Below are 16,588 nucleotides of genomic sequence, written 5' to 3' on the forward strand. Positions count from 1 at the left end.
GAAGAGAACTAGTTTTTTTATTATTTTTTATTTTTTTATTTAGTCAGTTCAAATACAAAAACATTTCAGTACAATGCAAAAAAAAAAAAAAAATGGTTACAAAGTATTGACAATACAGCTCAAAATATTTTACCAAAATAATAATAATAATAATTATTATTATTATTATAAAATAAACAAACATAAGAACAAATACAAAAATATAAGTATAAAATATCAGGGCATTTATATGTATTTGAAAAGCTTTAATATTTGTATTGTTTTTATAAGCTTTTTATTTTGTGATCTCATGTTTGAAAGAGTTTCAAAATATATTGTTAGATCAGTGTTATAGAAGGCAATATACCGTAGGAGGTTTTCTTTTGTTTTATTCTTGTCTTATGAATATAAAATTTCGCCAAAATGATAAAAAGATTAATTATATAATTTTGTTTTTCAGAAAAAAAAGGGTTTTTGAAACAAAGTAAAATGTCATGAGGGTCTAAATCAAGACATCTGTTCAATTTTTTTGTCATATCTATTTTAAAGTCAGTCCAAAAAGAAATTGAACATTTATTTTTATATTGCCCTTTTTCTGTCTTCAAGTGATGTGTTACAAAAAGTGCACTTATCACAAACAGCGTGAATATATCTACTAATGGTTGCATTTACAGGATAGCATCTATGAATAATTTTGTACATTACTTCTTTGACTTTATTAGAAATAATAAACTTATAGGGCATAGTCCAAATGTTGCGCCAAGATATACAATAAGGTTTAAGCCACTTTGATTTACATGGAGGACTGGATCCAACATTAAAGGAGTTTCTTATAAAGTTGTTATTAAAACCTTTATCAAATAAAGAGAGACCATTTACAAAGAGTTGAGGATTTTGTAAAGATGTATTATTGATATCTACATCTGAAAATTTGTTTAATATTAGTATGCCATTAGGAATAGCCTTAATTACTTTGTTAAATTCTTTTTCATTTACAAATAAACCATATTTTGAAATAAAATTAGGGTAGGTGTAAAATTGCCCATTTTTGTCAATTAGTTGGCTAACAATTAAAATGTTGTGTTGGACCCAATTCTCCATGTACAAAGATTTTTTATTATGAATGATATTACTATTGTTACATATAAAACACCTATTGGGAGAAAAATTGTGTTTGTACAAAAGGGACCAGAAAAATAATGTTTGTCGGAAGAGAACTAGTGCAGTTGAGTAAAGTTGGCAGTAAATTCACAGATTCGATTGTTGTATAACCATCAGGACAGCAGTGATGTGTGAACTGAATTTAGCAACAATACAGTGAATTACAGTAAAGATATGTTTAATAAAAATCATAAAAATTATACATTTACAATTGTATAAAATTTAAAATATATATTTTCCCAAAATAAGTGTTGTAGTATAACCTTCAGGACAGCAGTGATGTGTGAACTAAATTAGGCAACAATACAGTGAATTACAGTGAAGTTATTTAATATTTTCATAAAAATTATACATTTACAGTACAATTGTATATACAATTTAAAATAGGCCTATATATTTGACCAAAATAAGTGTTGTTGTATAACCATCAGGACAGCAGTGATGTGAACTGAATTTGCCAACAATACAGTGAATTACAGTGAAATTATTGAATATTTTTCATAAATAATAATCATAAAGAATATATGCAAAACGATATTTATACAAAATAAGTGTTGTTATAAAAAGAGGTGTCATTTGTGCAGTAACAACGTTTAGCTCACGAGTTATTGACCCGGGAAGTTCGAATCTGTGAATTTACTGCCAACTTTACTCTCAACTGCACTAGTTCTCTGAATCCGAATTCTGAAGCAGAATTGTGACCGAAATCTCACCCCATACTCGTTCAGGTTTGAGTCAATTAACAGCAGGTGTTTCTTGTCACACTGATATGCTACTACAAATGTCTTGAGATGGAGGGACAGCCTCAGAGAATTAAGCAGAGGAACATTCGGTAGCAAGAAACTGCAGAGATGTGGCTTAACTGGCTTCTGGTTGTTTTTCTCAGCTCTAATCATTTAGTATACTCGCTCCAATCTGAAGATGCGGACACTGACACTGATATTGACCTTGACCTTGACCCAGAGGAGGAATGGGACTCGATGGAAAGTTTCACACAAAGCCCAGATGTTGATGATGATGATGATGAAGATGACGAAGACGACGACGACAGTGATGGATTTATGACACAATTCAAAGCTGGTTTGCCGGACTCAAAACCATTTAAAGTCGAAACCGATTTATCAGACTCAAAACCTGTTCAAGACAAAGACGGTTTATCAGGCTCAAAAACATTTCAAGATAAAGACGTTTTATTGGACTCAAGACCAGTTCAAAACAAATACGGTTTATTGGGCTCAAAACCACATGAAGTCAAAGATGATTTATCGGGCTCAAAACCATATCAAGTCAAAGACGATTTATCGGGCTCAAAACCATATCAAGTCAAAGACGATTTATCAGGCTCAAAACCACATGAAGTCAAAGATGATTTATCGGGCTCAAAACCACATGAAGCCCAGCTAACACACGACGTCGCAGTTACGTAATTTATTCGTACTTTTTGGTAATTTCATGACTTACCAACTGGCAACGTAGTCTCGACGTCGCATGTCTGTAATTTTATTACCATCAAATTGCCAACTGACAACGTCGTCAGTACGGTCTCCTAAGGTAACAAAATTACCAACTACGTCCCAGTTAAGTGACGTTTTGGTCATTTCATGACTTACCAACTGGCAACGTAGTCTCGACGTCGCATGTCTGTAATTTTATTACCATCAAATTACCAACTGACAACGTCGTCAGTACGGTCTCCTAAGGTAACAAAATTACCAACTACGTCCCAGTTAAGTGACGTTTTGGTCATTTCATGACTTACCAACTGGCAACGTAGTCTCGACGTCGCATGTCTGTAATTTTATTACCATCAAATTACCAACTGACAACGTCGTCAGTACGGTCTCCTAAGGTAACAAAATTACCAACTACGTCCCAGTTAAGTGACGTTTTGGTCATTTCATGACTTACCATCTGGCAACGTAGTCTCGACGTCGCATGTCTGTAATTTTATTACCATCAAATTGCCAACTGTAAGTCAGGTAAGACACTATTTAAATATAAAAGATTTTTACCATACACACACATTTTTTGGGGGGGTCATAGTCTTTAGGGAAAGACTAAACAAAATGACAATACAACTACACAACAGGCTTTAAAAGTTTTTATTAAAACAGAAACAAATGGAACAACAGAACAAAGTTTTGTTACAGCATTAAAAAAATAAATAACTGGGCAAATAGTTTAAAGCAGGACCAATAAAAAGGGGGAAAATATCTGCAGAGGAGCTGAGATCTGCATTTTGGAGCCAAATAGTTCCAGCTTCATGCACACAAGAGTGAGAAAAAAAAAACATTCAACAGAAAGAAGATTGCTGTAAACTCCGGTCTCAGTGATGGGCAGTCAGGGATAGAGTCCATTTAAAATTGAGAGAGCCTTGGTGAGCAGCTTTAACAGTAAAGGGGTATATAAATTAGAAGCATATTGGAAACATTGTAATGTTGATTTCACTTGGCAATTATTTAGATATTAAAATTAAGATGGAAATAACAAAAAAATAATTAACTGATACATTATTACAACTTTCTCTACGGTGGTCTTCAGGGCTTTGTCAATCTTCTCACGGTGTTGTGTTCCATGAAACGGAGTCATACATGTTTGGAGTGACATTAAGGAAAGTAAATAATGAACGAATTTCTATTTTGGTTGCACTATTCCTATAAATATTTTTTGTCACTTGTAATAAAGAGTACATTTTATATAATTCTACATTAGAATTCAACCAAGTTTTATGTAATAAACCTACATAAAATTTACTCTAAGGATAACACTGTTGCCATGCAAAGCAGAGTGTTGCCATGGACACGCAGGATTCTAACCGTAGAGACAGAACATGCAGACTATTTTCTTTAGCAGAAGCAATACAATCGTTTTTAAAGGGGACATATCATGCTAAATCCACTTTTTTACCCCTTAAATGCATTTTGTTGTATATTTGGAGTGTTTAGAAGTACAGAAAAGTTGAAATTATTCTCTTCAGGTGCTTCGTTGATATCTTTATATTCTGTTTTGGTCATATTTTGCAACCTGTTCTGATTTTTCTATTCTCTATTATGTTTTTTGAACAATTACGTCACAGTATTTGCAGCGGAACTGCCAAATAAGGACATCGACTCCCGGCCCAACACTTCCAGCAATCCTCCATTTTTATTTCTCGCTGTGATTTTGTAGTCTAAGCTCAAGGATGCAGAAGTTACGAGAGAGTAAGTCAAAATGTTCGGTTGTTGGATGTAGTAACCCACACGCTTCATTACACCGTCTCCCAGCATCAGAACCTCTTCGAAGTGCCTGGTTGAGTTTTATTTTTAACGGAAATGTACCCATAAAGTCATTTTTGTGTGCGCGAACGTGAAGCACTTCAAGGATAACTACTTCAGCAACAACAGGGTTTATCTAGCGGCACAGAAACTTTTGGACATCCAAGATTTGTGTCAACACAGAAAACATTTAATCATTGGATAGTAGGGCTGGGCGATATATCGCACGATGTTGTTATGCGCATCTCATCAGTAAAGCCGGTTCCTTGATTAGTAGTAAATCACCATCACCTGCTTTCAGATGGAGCGGCATTTACTACAAAGAACCGTAGTTAACTGACAAGCTGAGCCATATCGCATTAATATCGTGGACTATCGCCAACGATAATTCATGCGATATGGCTCAGCTTGTCAGATGTGCAATGACGCTGAGTTTGCTTTAGAAACACCCGTCTTCTGCTTGCTAACAATTCCTCACACACGTACACAACTCGAACCTTCCGTAAAATAATCTTTTATAAAGTTCGGAAAGGTTGAAGCGAATTACAAGGACATTCACAGGCTTCATTGCACAGGATGCGCTGTGAGAGACGCGCGCTTGTTTTGAGTCTCGTCCGTCTGTATTTTCCTTACAAATGCTCTACGAAGTCATCATTTATGTGGTTTGGAATGCAGTGAACTTATATATTTAAAATATGAATCTCACTAACAGAAGGCTGCTTTCAATTTTAAATGCTGACGTGCGCTTTGTTTGTGTACGAGACTGCTCGCGCAAGCGGCTGTGCGACTCCGTGTAAGTGTGCAAAATGAACGTAAACACAGCCAGTTATGTCTAATGCCTGGCTCACACTACAGGAGTTTTAAAATCCTAACCGATTTTGAAATCTGGTTGCAGCACACACTTAATGCTGGGTACACACCAAAAGATTTTTTACATCTTATAAGATTTTCAAAATGTGACAGACCACAAACATGAGGACAAAAAATCCTAGATTTAAGCGTTTTGCTCCTATAGTGTGTGGTCTGCCATGATGTGACAAAGACAGCACACCACACACAAACAGATTTTCAACCAGAGTCTCGACTATGAACACAGGAAATCTCGCAAAATATTGTGAGACTTCAGAATAAGCATGACGGACGATATGCAGGAAGAAATTGCGATAGTGTTTGGAATGATTTTCACAGAAAATTCACGTGAAAAAACCATTGTACCTACCATTATATATAACCTTTTATACAGAAATATATTCATTCTTTATTGTCTTTATTTATTCTTTATTGGATTTATTGTCTCTTTAGAAAAAGTTATTTAATCCCTCTAGTCTATAGAACCTCACTGAACCCTTAACACTCAGCTTTTTTTTTTTTTTTTTTTTGATTTTAAGAATTATACAATTACAGTCAGGGGGGTACAAAGAGTAAAGCCGATAAACACACATAAAAAGACATATACATAAACAGTGACAAACTTAAAAGTTAAAAAAAAATTGAAAATGTTTACAGATTGAAACGCACTTTGCAGCTTTCTTATTTTTCAAACCCAATATTGTGTTTAGGTATTGTAAAATTTCTGCTCTTAAAATGAAAAACAAAGGCATGTTTCCTCGAAATGTACACTTATGAATACTAAATCTTAACATTAAGCTTCCTGCAAGTGTGTGTGTGTGTGTGTGAGAGAATGACCGTGTCTTCCATCATCTCGCTTTCTGATTGGATATTGTTTCGTTTCACGTGATAATCTCCAGAGCGTGCGCGTGTTTGTCCTCGGAGTTCCCCCCACACATCAGGATTTCTGATCGTAAATATTAAACATGTTTAATATTTACGATTCGCGATCGGAGCGGCTCCGACGTTCTTCCGAGCAGGTTCGGACACTCTTAACACACCTCACACCAAGGGAAAATCTGATAAAATAATCTGTTAAACCATCAAGATAATCGGGACATAGCTAGGATTGTCGGAAGGGGAGAAATCGGCCCAAAATCAGCCCGATTATCTTTTGGTGTGTACCCAGCATAAGGAGAATCTTTGCAGATTTTCTTCCCCCAAATCTTAAACATGCTCACACTACAAGGTTTGAAAATCGCGGTGCACCACACACTACAAAATGTTATTAAGATTATCGTGCCAGAAGCGCCTCACGTGATCTCACGCAGCAGATCTGAAGTGGAAAAGCATGGAAACATATGGGATATGCATGAGACACACACACACGCACGCACGCACATACACACGCACAGAGACTTTGAACCTACCGGTACTTTGAGTTAAGAGCTTAGATCGGGCCCAACAAATCAAGCCCGACCCCTACCCGAGCCCATGCACTATGTGTCCGGGCCCGGCCCAACACAAAACATTAACATAACTGTAATTATTTAAACCCGAACATTTTTAAATACGTGGGCCAGGGGCGGTGCGACATATTTTTAACACAGGTGCTGAGGGGGTGCTAGATATATAGCATATAAGTATTGCAAAAATTGTCCACTTAATATTTAATATTCAATCATTTTAATTGTCACAATTAAAGTATTCATTTTATTAAATTGACCAAGCACAACATTCAGCATTCAATCAAATATTGATTAAAGATTTATTATTATTAGGCTAATAATGTTAACATAATATACTATCGTTATTTCGACATAATATGTGTGCAAGCAACAAGCTAGATGTGCATTATTAAATCCGGTGACGCATGCATTGATTTTGAAATCCATTTCGTTTTAACGCGCTTTTTAGTTTCGGTTTCATTACTGAACATGTAACGTTACTCGCCTTTGTGCCTGCTGACCACAGCGTAATACTTATTTATTTAGCAATAAATAAATGGGGATAAAAACGCATATGGAGTTGAGTCATTCAAAATTATCTCAAGGGAAATTCCTTCAGCATGACAGCCCTGCTGTCTTTTTGACAGCACTGACGTAATCACAATCTTGCTCATCCCGATAAATATCAAACATGTTTGATATGATCGGGGCGAGCCCGATTTGTGTGAGAGCAGATCGGGAGGGGCAAGATTCGATCTGTGAACGCCTCACATTACCAGATAATCTGCGCCGAACATCGGAACCGATCGAGGTCCTCGACAAGATTTTTTCTCCGATTCTCGTGAGGGGTAAATCGGGCATAAATCGGCCTATAACTCCTGTAGTGTGAGCCAGGAACGGACAGGACAAACCACAAAAAAAAAAATCGCTTTGGCGGGCGCTAAAACAAGTTCAATGCAGGAAAATCGTATCTGTTATCAAACTACAAAAATGGCTGAACGGGGTGGAGTTGAACCGAGTGTCGCCTCTGCAACCTGGAGAGGGGGCGGGGTATGAAGTGTCTCATTTGCATTTAAAAAGACCGCACCAAAACGAGTTGCTCTCAGACGCACATCAGAAAAGAGGTAGAAAAGGGGCCTGTGGAGCTATAATAATAAGGAATTCAGACCCAAGCATTGCAGTTCCGCTTTATATAGACCACAAATGTATGATTTATATGTAAAAAGGAATTATTTAAAAGCATGATATGTCTCCTTTAAATCAATAAACTCCTTTTTAAATCAATATTTTGTGTCAAATTATTGATTTATTTGGTAGGTAGCCATGTATTAAGCGGGATAATGTAGAGCGAGGCGGTTGTTATAGCGAATACAACCCCTTCAGGCTGATTCAAGCTCCGCTTCCTCCTGATCAGCCTGTCAGGGTAGTATTCACTATAACAACTGCCTCGCTCTACATTATCCCTTACTTATTATTTGCAGTTTCAAGAACTTTCTAGAGAAATTTCACTATTAATGTTCTCTGCATTGTGTGTGATGCTCCAGCAAAAGCCTTTACACGAGGCACAAAGCTGTGCTCTGGGTACTATGGATGTGATAAATGTGACCAGAAAGGTGAATGGTTTAATAAAGTAACATTTCCAGCCACAGAAAACCTCACCATGCGCACAGATGATTCATTTAGGAGCCAAGTTCAGCCTGAGCATCACAATGCCAATACTCCACTCATCCAGCTGCCCATGGACATGATCAAAAGCTTCCCAATCGACTACATGCATCAGGCATGCTTGGGGGTGATGAAGAGGCTTCTTGTCAGTTGGACCCGTGGAGAAAGAAGAGTCAGGCTCTCCACCACCCAAAAACAAGAAGTCAGCTCTAGGTTGCTTCAGCTTAGGAGTCAAATTCCTTCCATTTTTGCTCGCACCCCTCGAGGCCTGGATGAGCTGGAGAGATGGAAGGCAACAGAATTCCGTCAATTCATGCTGTATACAGGCAAGCTTGTATTGAAAGGAATTCTTGGGCATGACATGTACCTACATTTCTTGGCATTCAGTGTGGCAATGTGCATTTTAGTTTCCCCAACACTGGTCAAAAAGCACTCAGAATATGCAAGATGCTTGCTCAGCTACTTTGTCAGCAGAGGACGAGAGCTCTATGGAAATGAGTTCATAGTGTACAACATCCACTCAATGCTCCACATCACTGATGATGCTGTTCAATTTAATGGTCTGGACAACTGCAGTGCATTTAAATTCGAAACATACCTGCATACGATCAAGAAGATGGTACGAAGTGGAACACACCCTCTTAGCCAGATTGCCAACAGGATTGAGGAAAGACGTGCATCCACAATTAAAAACAACAAAGACAGACAAACAAAGAAGAGCAAGGATAGAGCATTCATCCTAGACGATGACAATGGCTGCGAGATCACCAATGATGAGGAGAAAGATGGACATGTTCTTTGCAGAATTTATCATAGTCCTGCACCATTGTTCATCGAGCCCTGCCACTCATTTCTTCTGGGGGTGTACAACTTCAGTAAAAAACAAACGACAATGAGGTGGATCTCCAAAAAACTAATTGAAAAGAGAGCAATCAAGATCGAAAATGGAGACACAGTGACATTCATGGCCATCTTACACCAGCAGTGAATCTTTTGTGTTTTTTTTTTTTTTGTGTGTTTTTTTTTTGTGTATTAGTATGTATGTCATCGTTGAATTCACGGAGGAGTCGACGGTTGGCATTGTAGCCCAGTGCTGGACACACAGGGAAAATGGGGTACAAGAACATTTTTCATAACCTTCCACATTAACAATATAATATTGATCAAAAATATAAATATTAAGAAATGTATATAAATATTTTAACAATGTCTCTGTCTTCACTGGACGCATGCTAGCAACAATACAGCTACTGGCCACCTACAAACCCCACTAAAAGGGCAAAAAAAGAAGACGTTCCTGATGAAAAAAATTGGATTTCCAGGAAAATCCGTGTATTGGCAAATACTGGTAATGTTTAATTTACTTGAGGATACTTTAATTATCTGATTGTACATTATGATTATATTTTAATTGTTTTACCATTGGCTTTATATTTTCAGACAATTTTGCAAAGGCCCTCAAGTGGTGTAAAACAGCAGAATACCATTCTGCTGTGGAGAGTGATGTTGACACCTACACAAAAAGGCCAAAAAGAAAACCTGTCCGGTATGATGACAGCAGCGATGGTATGCATTACTTTCAGTCTTTGAGTATTGTGTGGTCCATTAAGATCTTCTGATAGTGAAACAGAAAAAGTTAGATCATTATCAACTTTCAAAGAATACATTGCTAACTGCACATTAATAATGTGTGATCTATTTAGATGAGACACCACTGAGGGCGACCCCAAGCAAAAGAAAGCGTCAAGGTACCATTGTAAATTCCATTCAACAAATGGCAATTTAAATTCAAGTTAAAGTAAATTAACATTTTGCATGCTATTTAGATGGACCATTTCCTAAAAAAAAACCATCATTTGTTGAGAAAAGGCCAGACAAAGGTATAAGTATATTTGTATGCTCTTTTTAAACAACTAAATAAATTTTTTAAAATTAACGTTTAAAATGAAAATTTCCCCCCTGAAACATATTTGTTATTTTACATTTCTTTGATACAGCAACAGAGGCTACACTTCCCATCCCACCCCAACATAAACCAAGTACATTAGTACAAACACATCAAAAAGTATAGTATAGTACCATGAGTACATAAAATATATTTTCTGCAATTACATGTAATTCTTTTTTGTCTTTGTATACTCAAAATAGAAAAAGTCAAAGAGTCTTCCCAGAATGCAACCTATGACGATTCAGATCCCAGTACATCACATGATTTATCTAAAGGTAGAATTGAATAAATGATTTAACTCTATGGGGTGAATTCACTAAGAATTAATTGCGCCCACTGATATTCTTGTGTACACTGTCTGTGCTGGTTTGCCAAATTGACAAAATAACTATGCAAATGGAAATTATTATTGGATAAATTACTGCTGCCATGATCTATACAGAAACTTCCTTTAAATAATTTTCACGATAAATGTATTATTTTAAATTATTTAAGAATAATTTGTCAGATATATAAATGTTGTACTTGTTGTACAGAAAAGAATGACAATGACTTGATTTAAATACTCAGATTGCAACTGCTTAAAACATTCTACTGGTGCCTACTAAGACAGGTTTTTGTAGTAAAATATCACAGGCAAAAGTGGCACATCCGTTTAGTGGATTCGTCTCAATATGATGTTTTTCAAGGTTCAAGTTGACAACTGTGTTTTTATCATGCTTCCAGATCTTGATGAATCACCCCTATTTAATTCTGTGTCTGTGGCAGAATATATTACTGAAGGTAAGATTTAATTTGTATTCAACATCTGTAAACTTTATTTGAATTGATTTTAGATTGAATTGAAAGTAGCTGATGTTAGAAGTTAGATGAGGCAATGATAATAACATTGCGTATGCAACAAAATAACATTGTTAAATAGGTCATATCATGAGGAATCAAATTGTCCATACAAGATAACTTTTCCCACACAGGATAATTCAAAGTTGAGTGCTTGTTGTATAACATTACATAACTGTTTTAGAGGAGAGACAAACATCTGCAAGGGCTGACCACACGAAGACCCAACGACCCAATGACCCCACGAAGAGTGAGCTTAAAGGTACATGTTATAGGCCTAAGAAACAAATGCATCAAATGTAAATTATAAAAAGAAAAAGAGTACATATTGATACTGAGTTCTTCCTTTAGATAGCGTTTTAAGTGAATTACGGTGTAAAGTTAATTTTTCCTCCAATTAGACAGGTTTATGATGTTTGTATTGTAGTTAATATATTACACTAACATTAGGCTACTTTTTGGTTCACCAAGTGTGTAACTGGTGCTCTCTAATTGCAGAAACACTGGAGGTTCTGCTGCGAAAAGTAGACAGCCTGGCAGCCACCCAGAGAGAAATACTCATCCTACTGAGGACACGCCAGGGTCATCAGAGAGCGGAAGACCTCCTGGAGCTCAGTGTTGCTCAGAGCAAAGAGGAGCTTGAGGCCCTTGACCAGAGTCTTAAAGACTCTGATTTCAGAAAGAGAGTGGTGAGGATTTTGGTTATTTCCGGGGCGCATGAAATTACCTTGATATTTTTAAAAAACTGTGTATTATATATTTATTTAAATATGATTTAACAATTACAAAAAAACATTCATGGTTATGTCGTCATTGTTTTTTTTAGCACTAATTTACAAGCAATGGAAAGTTGCATTAATATTATTTCAATTATTTTTATTAGTCATATTTATTAAAAAAAATGTTTTAATGAATTCCTCCTCATTCCTAATAAATAAAATCTATAAATCGGTGATACAATTCTATAGTATGTATTTCTGTAGCAAATATGCTCAATTTCTTTTTTAATATATACAATTATGCAAGTTTCTACTTTTACATATTCAACAACTAAATTGTGACAATGAGGAATGAACAATGACTAGAGTTTGTTGACTGTACTAACCTGCATGCCAAACCATGATGTTTCACAGATTCACCATCTCAGCCTTATTGGTGGGGCAAATCCAGGGGATTGTGTGAGGAGAGTGATGCGGGCAGTAGCGACAAACATCGTGTGGAGCCACTTTAGTTTGAAGGGGAAAAGGGAGAAATTGCCTCTGATTGACACAACTCTGTGTAAAGTCATCAAACGTGAGTCTGAAAAAATAAATAACATTGTAAAGAATGAACATTTCTTTTCATTTCTGGAAAACATTTACTTGGCCTCATGTCATTCAAAACTGTATTTCTACAAGGAATGTTAAGCCATTTAAAAGTATAAAAATCACTGTGCACTTTTTTTTGTGTTAAAAACTTAAAATGATAGTATTATATTGATAAAGTGAATTTGAGCATTGAGATTTCTGTTTTGTTCCAGATGCTGTTATGAAATGCAAGTCTGATCTGGGAGAGAAGGACGTAGAGTGCTACATTGCAGAGACACTGAAACATGTGCCAGCCCAACTGAAAAAACATGTTCAGGTATTGATGTTGAATATAGGAAAATAGAGGGAACAAAGTCAAAATATTTCATATTAATCAGACAATGGTTTGATTTGATTGAAACAATAGAGGGCAAAACCTGCAAAAAACAATACATATTTAAACGCGCAAATAAATATATAAATCAATCCACAAAATTCTACATAAATAATTAAATGTGCGAAAAAAACTAATGTTGGGGGAAATTGTTCAAGGAAATGCAAAACGGAAAATTTCCTTGCATTTACAACACAAATAAATCAACATGCACGTCAAAGTTACACAAGTTTCATAGTACTTGCATGAATAGTAAACTTCCATATCAATGAAATAGTCAACTCACTCTGTACTGACGAGCACAATCTGGATCTCAAAGAGGGCCTATTCAGCCTATTTCTCCCCTCTGTGTTACTGTTAAACAAGAAATGTAGCCTATCTGGCTACAACTACAAACAGAACTTACGCTCTATGATTGGTCAATGAACTGTGTGTGTTTTTGACACTTCAGATCAAGATCAGTTGTCATCAATAATCACATATCACAACGTAATCGCCTCAATATCTCACCAATTATATATAATTAAGTGCAGTGCCGCTGCTAGCCATTTTGGTGCCCTAAGCATAATTCTTTTATGATGCCCCCCACCCCGACCCCGAGAAAAAAAACGTTTGTTTTTGTCAGTTTAACTTACCAAACATATAACTCAATACCAATAACACAATAGCAGCATCACAGAATAAAACTTAAGAACACTAAAAAGAGAAAGTAAAATCTTCACAGCTTTGCTGACTTTGTAAACATAGCCTATGTAGAATAGCCAACACACACTACACATTTGAAAGTGCAAACTTTTCTTCAGTAAACAGAATAGCAAGATAAAAAAAAATTATCAAATTAATCCAGACATGTTTTTCCCAAATTCAATGTCACTTTGAATAAATTACATTTATTAGACAAAATATTCAAACAAAGAATCTCATACCGGAAACAATTATAAACATTTAAAACTGAAAGCATGGCAGCCAAGGAGTTCTCCCCCTTTATTCCTTATTTATCAACTATTTGATAAATATAATATAATATAAAAGCATAATAGAATGAGGTGCAATAATGCACACAATTAAACAGTATTGTTTGCTTTATATCATTCATAATGACATTTTATATTTTTTATATATTTAACAGGAATTGTTAGCCTACCATGTGCACTGCACTGACTGAGAAAGTATTAACCACCGTCACGTCAAAATAAACCATAAACTACTGCTCAATATCTAAAGAAAAATTGTAAAGAAAGTAACAGCTAGCTGGCGTCAGTTATTTGTAAAATATGTAATGTTTAACAGTAAAATCTCAATTTAGCTTGCACCGAAGTTATAAGTTATAATAACATAGTTTGCTAACATTAACGTCGGCAAGTTCGAGGCGCGTTACGATTAGCAGCAGCACATTTCCCGTATTTAAGAATTATTAAACATGGACTTACCTGCAAGTGATGCACGGGCATCATCTCGCAGTTTCTTGTTATTTCTTTTCTCAGATCCTGACTCCTGCTGTCTTTTAGGGGCCATTTCCAAAAAAGTTGCCTACTGTCTGTCTGTCAAACTTCGTCCGCGCGAACGCGTCCTTCACAAAGGCGCCCGCGCGAACAACCGGCACGGACCATCCAACGCGGGGGGGCGGTACTTTCTAGACTAGAGCAATTAAATGATCTTGTTCCCCCTTTTTTCTTACATATACATGGCTAAAATGTGCCTAATAATATTTCTATAGGCTAATGAAATAATATCGGCATTATATATATTTTTTCATTAGGCTATTTTTGGTGCCCCCTCAGCACTTGGTGCCCTACGCACAGCGCGTGATGCGCGTGGTGGGAGCGGCGGCGCTGATTAAGTGAATATGTTTCACCCTTTTGGTGTGTTATCCAGTTAGCACTTATTTATTTCCAACGCACGGGTCGGGTGATGCAGAAACTGCATGAAACTGTAACTCTCGCGAAACTTACTCTCATTCATTTTTTTTTATCGACATAACATCTCGTTATTACGAGAAAAATTTCGCTTTACCTTTCATATAAAACCCTGATTGCCACAAGATCGTATGTCACAGGAGTTGCATCTTTTTATCACAAGATGTTAAGAAATGGACTGACTTAAATTTTTTGCTTTTTCCAATCGATATTATTTATCAGGACTATACAAAATAATAAAAAATAACAACAATAAAAGGTTGCTCCACAAATGTCCACGTTAACGTCTGTTTTAAATAGAACTTTTATAGAATAGAGCTTTATTTTAAGCTAAGTTAAGCCCAAAACACAATTTTTGTCAGGAAAAAGTTGCAAACTGCTTTCATCACCCTGGACAGCTCCCATAACTAAGCTCATGTGCAGGTTTAAATATCAATAAACCTAATATTATCTCCTCGATTTAATTTGCAAAATCTCTGTAATTTATGTGACCTTAAGCCTATGAGTTTCCTCACAATATGCAACATTTAATCAACAAACATAAATCAATGCAGTTACCACACGGGCTAAGGTTAGATCAAAATCAGACTTACCTTTGTCTTTGAGAAGATTTTAAAATGACATATTATTCCTGAATAATTAGCAGTAGCAAGAAACTGAACATGTCCTGCGAAGAGGGAAAAAACGTTTCATTGGAAAAATTTCCTCAGCAGAGTCGTTACAACAGACGTTATTTTAATATACTTAAAGGAGGATAATAACAACCAATCAGCAATCGCTCCTTCGGAGTCTTTTCGAATTTGTTTTACTGTTGCTATGGGGTTAAGGCAGAGTTATATAGGCTACTATCAGACAAATTCACGGTGCGTGAATTTCATGTAGACGTTATCATATGCCCTATAAAGAACAATAAGAGCTTGCAGTGAGAATGCAAAAAAAAAAAAGCAAATTTTTATCCCAGCTAAGTGCCCTTCAAAGACATCATTTCGCCGTTTGGACCAAAAGGCCAGTTTATAAATTGCATTATTTGCAAAAAATAATGTGACAGGTTATCATATCCCTTATTTTGCCTTTTTTTTTTTTTTTTTTTTTTGCCTAATACAACTCTTATTTAAAGGTTACAATGAAAACGACTAACCTGTTGTTTTGTTGTTGTGCTGTTTCTTTAGGATCGACTGCCAGTACCTGCAGAATTGGAGTAGTTCTTGTTCTACATTCCTCAAGTGTTCCCTTTCTTTGTTCAAACAAATTGTGTTACAATTATAATTAAAATGTTAATGTGTACTGTTGTGTACTGTTGTTTTCAAAATAAATTAGCTGAATTTACCTAATTTTGAGTATGCATTCATCATTCAGCAGATTTAAACAGCTTCTTTAAATGAGGCGTGGGCAAATGAGGACACAAACTGTCCGCCTTGAAAATGACATATTTAGTACCAGCACAGGACGTTGTCACAACGTTGTGCTTACTAACTGGTAACGTCACAAAGTTACGTTGTCACAACGTCGTGCTTACTAACTGGTAACGTCACAAAGTTACGTTGTAGCAACGTATCTGGGAATTTCACTTTTCCGGTTGCCACGGCGTAACTAATTACGTCGCCACGACGAAAGTTTGGTCACCAGATTACGTTGCAGTTACGTAACAGTTACGTATTTGTGTTAGCTGGGAGTCAAAGACGATTTATCGGGCTCAAAACCATGTCAAAAACGGTTTATTGGACTCAAAACCATTCATTCCGCTAACGCTACCGGCGTCGGTACGAATACAGGCATCTATGCTGCATAAAGAACTCTTCACCCCAGAAAGGGACAGTAGGCCTAGGCCGGTGCCTCCGCTGCTCAAATCAATACTTCTGGCCGAAACCT

General features: G+C 36.2%; 1 protein-coding gene and 1 long non-coding RNA gene across 2 annotated transcripts; one reads left to right on the forward strand and one right to left on the reverse strand.

Annotated features, from left to right (window-relative positions):
- Positions 1–2,349: 2,349 nt before the first annotated feature.
- LOC309494106 lies at positions 2,350–16,580 on the reverse strand. The gene is made up of 2 exons (XR_014204226.1): positions 16,401–16,580; positions 2,350–2,540 (listed from the first exon to the last, which is right to left on the reverse strand). It is a non-coding gene; the product is annotated as an uncharacterized lncRNA (long non-coding RNA).
- Positions 9,314–16,045, forward strand: LOC309494104 (uncharacterized protein). Its single transcript, XM_082163315.1, has 13 exons — positions 9,314–9,450; positions 9,572–9,683; positions 9,776–9,901; positions 10,039–10,083; positions 10,162–10,215; positions 10,333–10,374; positions 10,484–10,558; positions 11,010–11,066; positions 11,308–11,385; positions 11,622–11,812; positions 12,257–12,416; positions 12,643–12,746; positions 15,889–16,045. The coding sequence occupies exons 1-13, from the start codon at positions 9,373–9,375 to the stop codon at positions 15,919–15,921; spliced, it is 1,155 nt and encodes a 384-aa protein (XP_082019441.1). The 5' UTR covers positions 9,314–9,372; the 3' UTR covers positions 15,922–16,045.
- Positions 16,581–16,588: the final 8 nt, after the last annotated feature.

The sequence above is a fragment of the Leuciscus leuciscus genome (assembly GCF_965113295.1).
Source record: "Leuciscus leuciscus genome assembly, chromosome: 3".
NCBI classification, from domain to species: domain Eukaryota; kingdom Metazoa; phylum Chordata; class Actinopteri; order Cypriniformes; family Leuciscidae; genus Leuciscus; species Leuciscus leuciscus.